The 10,826-nt window shown below is 36.2% G+C and overlaps 3 protein-coding genes across 4 annotated transcripts; 2 read left to right on the plus strand and 1 right to left on the minus strand.

The window, feature by feature from the left end:
• The first annotated feature begins 1,049 nt into the window (after nucleotides 1-1,049).
• Nucleotides 1,050-3,306, plus strand: LOC104730106 (uncharacterized). Its single transcript, XM_087478368.1, has 2 exons — nucleotides 1,050-2,768; nucleotides 2,937-3,306. The coding sequence occupies exons 1-2, from the start codon at nucleotides 1,982-1,984 to the stop codon at nucleotides 3,023-3,025; spliced, it is 876 nt and encodes a 291-aa protein (XP_087334494.1). The 5' UTR covers nucleotides 1,050-1,981; the 3' UTR covers nucleotides 3,026-3,306.
• Nucleotides 3,307-4,176: 870 nt separating this feature from the next.
• LOC104730107 (putative WRKY transcription factor 11) lies at nucleotides 4,177-6,062 on the minus strand. Of its 2 annotated transcripts, none has more exons than XM_010449208.3 (3): nucleotides 4,982-6,062; nucleotides 4,560-4,688; nucleotides 4,177-4,457 (listed from the first exon to the last, which is right to left on the minus strand). In XM_010449208.3, exons 1-3 carry the CDS (start codon nucleotides 5,638-5,640, stop codon nucleotides 4,274-4,276), a joined length of 972 nt encoding a protein of 323 aa, XP_010447510.1. In that variant the 5' UTR covers nucleotides 5,641-6,062; the 3' UTR covers nucleotides 4,177-4,273. The 2 variants fall into 2 exon arrangements, with proteins under 2 accessions (XP_010447510.1, XP_010447511.1); XM_010449209.3 differs by having other exon boundaries at nucleotides 4,560-4,685; nucleotides 4,982-5,920.
• A 3,688-nt stretch (nucleotides 6,063-9,750) lies between these two features.
• Nucleotides 9,751-10,793, plus strand: LOC104730109 (uncharacterized). Its single transcript, XM_010449210.2, has 2 exons — nucleotides 9,751-10,253; nucleotides 10,454-10,793. Exons 1-2 carry the CDS (start codon nucleotides 9,957-9,959, stop codon nucleotides 10,580-10,582), a joined length of 426 nt encoding a protein of 141 aa, XP_010447512.1. The 5' UTR covers nucleotides 9,751-9,956; the 3' UTR covers nucleotides 10,583-10,793.
• The last annotated feature ends 33 nt before the right edge of the window (nucleotides 10,794-10,826 follow it).

Below are 10,826 nucleotides of genomic sequence, written 5' to 3' on the forward strand. Positions count from 1 at the left end.
TGTGAAGACATAGACACCAAAAACTTAATGGAATTATTCTTCTAAACCGTAACTCAATAAACGATCATTCTGTAAAAAAAACAAAAGAGAAGAGATGGTTTGATCTCTCAAATTGTTTTTATCTTTTATTCAAACAGTAGTTGGTTCTTTATAACAGAGACCACTACATTCGAAATATATAAACTTTCCTAATCTAATTATTAACTAGTCTCATTTACACGATTTCCTTATATTATAGCATAACCTCTTTTCATATTGATTAACAAACACTAAGATTAGAATTAAGGAAATTTCACAAATAAAAATTATGTACATATATGGATCAGGCGATCAGCCCAATTAGTACACACGAGTTTCGTTGCACCCCTAGGGTTCCTCGACTTCGGAAAAGCGTTGTTAAGAGATCTCCCAAGTCGTTTGTATCTCTCTGCTTCTTCCTCTTCTAAACGTCACGGCGGTTCTGTTCTACGGTTACTTAGGTTTTAGTGGTTTTTGTCTGAAAAAAATATGCCGGTGGCTGGAATAATCACGGAGCAGCCTTCAGAAGAATTATTAGAACAGATCGACAAAACGGCACGTCTGGTTGGGCAAGAGAGGCCCGAGATACAGGAGACGATGTTGGATGATTTTAAGAGTAGCTTCAGCTTTGTGTCAAGCGAAGACCCTTATCACGCCTTGTTCAAGCAAAAGATTAATGAATACAATGCTCTAACTAGTCAACGTGCTTCTCTAGCTACTCTTAAGCCTCCTCCCTTACCTCACAGTCGTGAATCAACCACTGCTGTCATTAGGATCACAGCGCAGTTTGCGGCGCGGTATGGGTATGCCATGTGTTTTGTTCATCCCGATATGTTTGCGAGCCCTCTCTTTGACTTTTTGAAACCATCTGATGGCGGCCACACTCTTTATCGTGAACTTCTTGGTTTGTATTCAAGAGTATTAAAACCGTACAGTAGGTGGTATACTCGGGAGTCTCTTCGAGGTGCTTTTCTAGACCGTCTTCAATTGGAGGAGCTGGGCGAGGGAGTGGGTACGGCTTTGCTTGATTTGCATGCTTTTGTGGTTGGTGTTGACTGTTTTGCCCAGGACGATGTTGGTCACGCTGTACGGCTCTCTAAGCGTGTGCGTCCTCAACTATTATCTCACTTTGGAACTGATCAGGATGTCAAACCTGATGCGTCAGCTACTCACGAGTGTGCAGAAACTAATCTTGGGCCTCCTCCTATAAGGATCACACTCAAGGAGCTTGGTATTATTAAGCTCACTGCAATGTTTGTGGCGCGGTATGACCAGTATTTTCTCCGGGCTTTGATGATGAGAGTGGCTATGAATCCTCTGTTTGAGTTTCTGTTTTTTAAGTCGTCTTCGTGGTGGCCCCGGTTTGAGTCTATGGATCCAACTGAGATCAGGTACAATATTTACTATATCTTTGAGAGTATGTATAGTAGAGTATTAGTGCCTTGCGAAGAGCTGAGTGAGCATCATGTGCAGACCCGTGTTGTTTCGTCTTTTTTTCACGTTCTTCAGTTGGAGATGCTGGAGAAGGGAGTGGAGGCGGCTATGGTTGATTTGCATGCTTTTGTTCTTGGTGTCGACTGTTTTTCTCACATAGATATTGATTTTTATTCTGATACGTTTCCACTTCCTCAACGCCTTTCAATGATGATCATGAAGCCTGATATGCTTGTGCAGCTTCCACTGGGATTCCAGGGTCGTAGTAAGGACTACATACATTTTGGTGTTAATAAGAAGAGTGTTCCTCCTCGACTAATCCCATGCGGTAGGTTTGGAATCCCCGCAATGGGTATCACACTCAAGACTATTGTTATTATGAAGCTCACAGCGCAGTTCAAGGCACGGTTTGGGTCCGGCTTTTTGAAAGCTTTAAAGGAGAGAGTGCGTACGGGACCCATTGTTTGAGTTCTTGCAGCGTGACGATAGCCGGCACAGATTTTTCCTTGGGCTCTGTGCTGTGTATTCCATGGTATTGATATGTTCCAAAAAGCTGAAGAAGGGTGATGCTTGTAGAAAGACCGTTCTTGACGATTTTTTTACCCTTCTTCAGTTGAGGAGGCTGGAGGAGGGAGTGGAGGCGGCTGTGATTGATTTGCATGCTTTTGTGGTTGGTGTTGACTGTTTTTCTCACATGGGAGTTTCGGACTACTCTGAAACCATGTTACCACCTCTGCTCCCCTCAGAGATGATCAGCCAGCTAACACATATGCAGCACCGACTGAGAATTCCGGTTTCTGCTCAGAGTCAAGGTGATGTACCAAGACGTATGTACAGTTTTCCATATGCATATAAGGGCAGGATGACACTCAAACAGGTTGGTATTATGAAGTTCACAGCTCTGTATGTGGCGCGTTATGGGGTGCGTATTTGTCCGGGTTTGATGAAGGAAGTGGTTACGAAACCTGAGTTTGAGTTTATGGAGCCAACTAGTCGCAACTTCAGTTTGTATAACGCTGCTGTTGATGCGTATTCCAGAGTATTAGAGCCTTACGATGATGTTTTTTCTGTTTCGGATTTCTTAGACCGTCTTGAATTGGAGAAGCTAAATGAGGATGGCGAAGCAAATATCAATATGCATGCTTTTGTGAGTGGTGTTGACTATTTTGCTGCCGAGGAGGATGCTGAGTATTCTGCGTTAATGCCACCATCTGAACCCATTTCTAGTATAATGAACCGAGTACCACCGCTGAGATGTGGGCGTTCAAGGAGGATGATGCAAACTCCACGACCCGAGGAACGAGAGGCAAAGAGACGTAAGCATGTATATCGATATTAGATTTAGATAAGAGATTATATTTAGTTGATTCACATTCACTTGTTATGTATGATTCAGCTTTTTGTTTTTCCAAATTTTGACCACAATATGAGTTCTCAGTCTTCCTTTGCCTATGCTTTGAACATGACTTGTCTCCGTATTTCAGCAGCTTGCAGTCGTCGACGTCCACATGAAGAGATGGGTCGTCGAACTCGTTGTCGTATGGAGTTGACGCCGGTACGAAGACGTATGTAGTCTATGTATGGGTTGCCTTTTAATTGTCGCCTCTTGTCAATGCACGGCTAAGACAGAAGGAGACATCTAAAGCCTTCACCATTTTTTTCCAAGTTTTGTTTCTGTTTTTGATGGATGTGTGTGTGCTTATATCCATCATAGACAGAGGATTTTTTTTTTGGATTTTTAACATTAAATACTCCTGATCAAATGTAGCTGAACTGAAATTGCGTTTTCTTAGGATGAAAACGTTTAATTGTTATGTAAATCAATACAAACAAATATTTCCGCTCACATAAAAAGGAGTGAATAGTTTCTTTTCACTTCATTGGACTTTGTTGATCAAACGAATGACACCAACCAAATAGAAAATAAACGAATTCATATTAGTTGACCAAATTAAGTACATTAATAACATTTCTCATCCGTCTCATTTTGTACCACATGATTTGGTGTGGTCGTCGTTGTATATATACATGTAATTGATTGTGTATCCTATATTTTGTTGGTTGGACAAGAAGTAATGGTCTTGGAGTTTCCTTCCTAACTAGAAACTGAAACTTTTGTCTCATTAAAAAACATATATGAGTATTTCGTTCCCATTAATATAGCAAGAACTTGTCCATCTCTAAATTTGTATACATTACATGGTGCCAAAATGTTCATCTTATGGATCGATGTTGAAATGTAAACATAGGAAATGGTCAAACCATGATATTTCATATTTAAAAAACAAGTCAGTCGGTGAGAACAAATGGTAATTTAGCACGAGAAAAATAGAAAACGATTGTCAAAGTTCAGACGGCATAAAACTACTTTAGTTGACCCACAGAACTTGTCTTTTGGAATTCACATTTATTTAGAAAACTCAAATTCATTACCCAACACAAGAACCCAACTAACAGCATTAAGTATTCATTGACTTTTGTAATCATTCATCCCTTTTAGTCAACTTACTTTCGAAAACAAATAAACAATCCAACGGCCACCAGCTCATAGTTGTATGAATAGAACAAACAAAAGAATGAATTATGAAATGAAAACGACGAACATAAGTCTATATCATTTGGTACGCAATTAATATCATAACCTCTACGGCTCTACCTAATACCCATATCTGCTAATCATCAACCATAGTACTAGTAGTATTAAACATGAACAACCACGACTAATTATCTCTAATTTTAATATTTCTTAGTTAAAAGAAAAAACAATTTACAAACCAATCCATCTAAAAGTACTCAAAAAAATAAAATAAAATTACAAAAGTCAAGCCGAGGCAAAGACTAAATCATTAACGCCTGAAGAAGAAATATTCTCATGCATCGCCGCGGATTGGTTGTGACGGTGCTCTCCTTCGTACGTAACAATAAGCATCGCTGGATCATCTAACGCTCGTTCCACATGTTTCCTAGCTGGACATCCTCTAAACGTACTGCACTTGTAGTAACCACTGTATCAATCATAACAAAAAATAAACACCGTTAGATCTCGCGATTAAATTAATCATATCAACGGTGGTGGATTAGTAGTAGACTGGGTGTAGGATAGTTACCGTGGGTGTGGTGAGCCTTTGATCGGTTTTTGTCCGTACTTCCTCCACGAGTACTCGTCCGGTGGTATATCGGCGATCTTTGCACTTATCGCCGGTACCCTCACGGTTCTCTTCATCTTATTTTTCCTGCTTCATTAAAATTAAAATATAACAAACTATTAATTAACGTAACAACAAATAAAATTAAAAGTCGACGGTCAAACAAGTCTCTAGTTTATTGTCGGCAAGCTAAAATCTAAACCGGGAATAATGTTTACGGTTTACCTAATTGAATTATTATTGATTTAATTAAATGATTGATATAGCAAGGGTAGTAATAGTCAACTCAAATAAAGGGTTGAATATTACGAAATTAAATAAAAGTCACTGAGTATAGTTTGTTAAAGCGACAGGTGGGTGACGTAACGTAAACGTAACAATACCTTTTTTTGCAATGGCATTTTCCGTGACCTGAGCCGGAGATTCTGCCGGAGAAACTCTCGGAGTGCTCGTGCTCGAGGCATCTTTTTCTGTAAGGATGACTGGCTAAGGGTGGCTTACCGGAGGAAGTAACAGGCTGCGAAGGAGCAGAGGCGAGGAAGATTTTCCCGTTAGAGACGCTTCCGTCGCCGGTGATCGCCGACGACATGTAGGAAGAGTTTAAAGAGACGCTGAAGTTTTCTTTCGAGAATTCCAGCTCGGAGCTTTTGGATTTGGAACCGAAGATGGTCGGTTTAGAGAAATCGAGTGTCACGCTCGGCTGATTCGAATGAACGAAGCTCGACGGCTGAGGAGTAACAATCGGAGCAGGTTTAACGATCTGAGGGAGTGGAGGAGGAGGAGGAGGAGAAACGACGGCGGATGAGCGAACCGGTCCACGTCTAAACCGAGCGTGACCGGTACGGTTAAGAAGAGAAATGACGGTTTTGAATTTAGAAACGGTGAAATCAGTGATCTCGGAGCAGTCAACGTTGCGTTGTTGTTCAGGACGGTTAGAGAGTACACGGATCAGATGCTCCATACTTTGTAAGCCTTGTGATGCAGCTTCTTGGATAGCCGTTTGATCATCTATCTTGGGGAAACGCATTAGATCGACGGCCATGATGATCTTTTCTTTCTTTTGCTACTGTACTTATGTTTTTGCTAGTCTCTCCGTTGAAGAAGAAGAATAAAGAAGATGGATGAGAAAAGAGAGAGAGGGATGATGGCGTGATATATGGGGAAAAGGAGGGAGAAGGGGAGGTGACCCGGTCAGATTTTTTTTATTTTATTTTAGTCAAACCATTGGGAAGGTTTTTGATCTAACGGCTGTGATTGAGTTGAGTATTTCCATGGAATAAAGCAACAAAATATTTAAATCAAAGTTTGGTCTCCTCAACTTCGATGTTACTGGGGTCCCCTTACCCTGGCATCTGAATTTTATCGTTTCCTTCATATTCAAGATATTTTTTTTTCTCTCAACCCTAAATAACAAATAAATGAGCTTCATCGAATTGTTTAAAACAAAATATTCATGATTATCTTAAATTTAACAAACAAATGAGCTTCATCGAATTGTTTATATTTTGAACAAATTTTGTCAATGATTCATCTAGAGGAAAAAGAGGACCAGCTGGAATTTGGTTGAGGACAACAGAAGGAACTAGGAAGAGAGTTGTCAACGAGACATGGATGATTGATTTAATAAATAATAATGGGTACATTTGACTTTTTGTTTTTGTTGTTGTAGTTTTCAATTATTATTAATATTTTATGTTTGTTTCATTTTGAATCTTCTGTGTTCTTTCAAATTCTAGAGGGCTTTTCGTGTTTTGTCAACTATAGATTCAGAATTAAGTAATTTGATAGGTTGCCTATATAATAAAAAGTGATGACCATGTTTATTTGGGGGTTTGTTCGATTCCATAACAACTACTAGTAAAAGATTTGGTGTTAAGACTTTTACTTCTTTACTACAGTAGTTAAGCTAACCCTTAATTAGTTCTAGAAACAGTCTTCCACTTGACAATTATCACAAAGCGAACACCTTAATTAGTTAATTTATTCTACAGATATTGTGAAAGAATTCATACTAGTTATAATACTAGCAATAATGGTTTGACTAAGAGATATTTAAAAGTCCACTAGAACAGCGATTAACAATAATAAATACGACAAAGGATGGGGAAAAGCTTAGTCTATTTAAAATTATAAAGTAGCACTGTGCTATAAGAAAAGATTATTCATTTATTTCGCTATTTGACCACCTCGTTAACCGGGTGGTCCCGTTAACTCTTATACGAACCATTAGATTCTTATAAAGATAGATCCAACGGTGGATCTGTGGATGCTAGTGTTGACTAATTTTTATGAGCCTAAAACAATAATCTCCAGCCAGCTATTTAGGTTCTTGTCACGTGTCGACTTTGTTATGTATTGATGGTATAGGTAGCTGTCCCGTTTCTTACAAAAAAAAAAAAAATGTATTTAGGAAAACAAACATTAGGAAAAGCATCAGATTGATAAATTAGTGAAAGCTTGTTTTTTTATTATGTTTTGGGAATTAATCTGGACATCAGCTTAAAAATCTCTAACTTATTGAAAAAAAAATAGAACGTGTTGTGTAACGTGTTAATGGCTATGGGTGGAGAAGAAAGAAGCCATGGGTTGTTGTTATTTTAAAACACTTTCCTTTTGTCAACGATTAAATTATAACATGGGGTTAGTTGACCCGAACTATCGAGTTGTATTATTATTGTCGTGCACGTCTATTATCTATATATGCTTACAAAAATGACTCCATGATCATCCTTTACTTTATGTGTGTCAATATGTGTTATGGTATAATGGTATCTTGTTTGGATCATCTCTTTTTTTTCCGTCCGGATCAATGTTTGCTTGGTTAACTGAAATCAGAAGATTCAGAACAGATAACGAATAGAGTTATTTGTAAGAAAGAAACAACAAATAAAACTTATTTTGGTTCTATATATTCTAGGTATATCTGTATACCGGGAAAAATCTGTTGTACTGTAATAAATACGATGAAATAAAGCAAGCATCTTTTTTCTTTTCGTTTTTTAATTACCTTGACAAACGAATGAAAATTTTATTCATCCCCAATTTTTTTGTTGTTCTTGGGTTTTTAATATATTATAACTAAGTAAACAATCCGCACATAGTACGGATAAATTGATTTAAATAAAATTAATATGAGGAAAATTATTATTTGAGATTTAAGATTCGTTTGTATAAAACAAAATATATAACTAATTTTTTATTATTATTCAAATTTACGACTATTTTATGTAAAAATAAATTTCACTCGTGAAATATATATTTGAATGTAAAAAAGAATTTTAACGTGGTGGTTAAATGACTACAAATAGTTTTAATTTATGTAATGAATTTTGATTTAAATCTATAGTAGTATAATTAATGAGGTTTATTTACTAAAATATGCTTCGAACTCTCTGAAGCATTTTTTTATAAAAAAATCATTATATAAATTAAAACTATTTGTAGTCATTTAACCACCACGTTAAAATATGCTTCGAGCTCTCTGTAATTAAAAAATGCTTCTCTATTAATAGATAAGGGATAAGCAAGTGAAGAAACGTGTTCGTTAAATTGCATGTGGTATCTCTACGTACAACCTTACGTATTGTATTGATTATGGGTGGTTATTTACAATACGATGGAATATTGATAGAAGCTTCGTATTAATAATTGACTGTTTGTGCTTCATAATAAAGTGTACATAACAATTTTGAAGTAATAATAATACAAACAAAATAAGACTTAAATACTTTTGGTTACATAACAAATTTTGAAGTTACATAACAAATTTTGAAGTAATAAAGTTACATGCGTTATTTTTAGGTTTTACGTGTCAACTAGTTTAGTAAATATAATTATAATTTAAAGCTTTTGATTTAAGATAATGTTGCCAATACGCCATAAGCAAATAATATATCGAATTAGTAATTACTATCTTTCTAATTTATTTATCAAATCTTGTCAAATATCTAATTGACTCTATACTAATTTTTTACATGCATCTTAAGATTATTTGATTCCTAACTGAAGTTAGTGGAGTTTTTTTAAAAGATTTCTTACTGAAGGAAAAGAAGGAATATATAAATTCGATCATGATTTATTCTATAATATACTGATAGTCTGATACAATTCGAATGGGAACCTGTCTTTAATTATTGAACCAATTGTCTTAGAGAAGGTTTGAGGGCCGAATGTTTTTTAAACTTTCTGATCGATGAGAAGTCAACGTAAACATAATGGATTTATTCTATAAACATTGACTGGCTATTCATAAGCTGATAAGCACACACGGATTTAACACGCATTTGAGAAATAAATGGCTCTTTATCTTAATCTTTACGTTTTGATTTACAGTATTCTCATATCTTTTTACTAATCATGTTATTACTGTCGATATTTTAGCACTACTTATATTGACAGTTTTTAGAAAATAACTAAAGAACAGTTTTTAGAAAATAACTAAAGATCATATTTCATTAAAAGTGAAATATAAAATGATAAACAAAAATTGATGAAAATAACTAAATATTTGTAGTTCTATTAGTTTTGTTTTATAATTATAAATCGCAGTTTAATTAATATGGGTTGCTACTTGCTACTATGCATGTTCTAGACTTGTAGGTTATGGCAATGGTATGCATATGTTACTTATACAAAGCCGTAAGGAAGAATATGTAAATGAAAAGAAGTAAAACGAGAGTGGAATCCAATGTGGACTTCAACTAGATATGTTATATTATGTTTGTTCTATTATTAATGTTTAACGTATATTTTGGATGTAAACGTTGGGTGTCGAATTATTTTGCTTTAATGTATAAAGTATAAACAAGAACCAGCACTGCAGCACATGGTGGTCTTGGAAAACGAAATATATACCCTTTTTTTTTATACTCCTATATACAAGGGGTGAATCCAAAAAATTCCAAACCGAAGCACATAAAGATAGGTCATCCAATTTTAATGGAGTATCCAAATAATTTATTAGGCCACGAAAGAGAGTTTTAAAAATCTATATTGCTTGACTTTTGTGTGATAAATCATAAATATATGCAATTAGATAGATTAAGAGAAAACTTATTAAATAAATATTCGAATCAATTAGACAACTTGGCTAAGATTTGATTCTAGTCGATAAAAATATAAAACATGCTCCATATGCTATCATATCTCCCACACAAAATAAAACGAAGACGAATATATGTCGCTATCATGGAAGGTTCGATTAGGTTTGAGAAGTTTAATGGGCCTAGTACAAGTAAGCCCATTGGACAAGTTTTCAGATTATTATAATCGGGTCGGTTTGATATACCCGACCCGATATGAGTATCCTTATCGTCTGCTTCCAAATCAACAGAAACAAAAAAGAAGAAGAAGAAAATAATGGCGAGAGTGTTCGTCTCTATCCCTATGCAACCCACACAAACAATCTTCTCCGCGTCTTCTTCTTCTTCTTCCTCTCAGCCGCTATTATCACCGCCGGCAAACAATTTCTGCGGCGGAGGAGCCGGGGGATTAAGTCTTACCCGGAAAATCAGAGACTGTTCTGTTGTGACGCGGGCAGGACCGAGCACGAGTAGCTACTTGCTCGCGTTCGCCATCCCTGCTACTCTTATCGCTGCGACTGTCTTCACTTCAATCAAAATCGCTGATAAGCTCGACGAAGATTTCCTCGAGGATGTAAGATCGCCGTTTCCTAACTCACCATATCTAATTCATTCGATTCGATTTTAGAGTTTTGAATTTGTTAAAAGTTATTTGAATTTATGGCATCCTTAGAATTTAAGAGAAATCACCAATGCGTTCTTATATAGGCAGGGCTTAAGTGTTGTTACTGAGTAGATTGATACCATTACCGTGTCATTTGGTTTGGTGTATAGATTGCGTTGAACCAAGCGATAAAAGGAGCAGAAAATGGGGAGAATGGTGAACGTGACATGTCACTGGACGATGTGATTCAAGAACCTGTGCTTCAACGAACACGTAACCGGCCTAAACGTGAAGTTTAAGTGTTTAACACACATAAACATCTTGTTATAGATTCTTCAATGATCCTGTCGTCTCTGTAATACATCTTGTGTTTTGTATAAGGATGTAAGCTTTGTAGCCTTCTTTTGTCCCATTTATAGTTGTACTTACTGGTATTACAATATTGTTTGATCGTATGTATAAAAAAACGGATGATTAATATCAATCAAATGCTGCTCATTGCCGATTTAAGTTCTGAGTAAATTTCTATGTCTTCCTCCTCCT

This window comes from Camelina sativa, chromosome 12 (assembly GCF_030686135.1).
Source record: "Camelina sativa cultivar CO46 ecotype springtype chromosome 12, ASM3068613v1".
Classification (NCBI taxonomy): domain Eukaryota; kingdom Viridiplantae; phylum Streptophyta; class Magnoliopsida; order Brassicales; family Brassicaceae; genus Camelina; species Camelina sativa.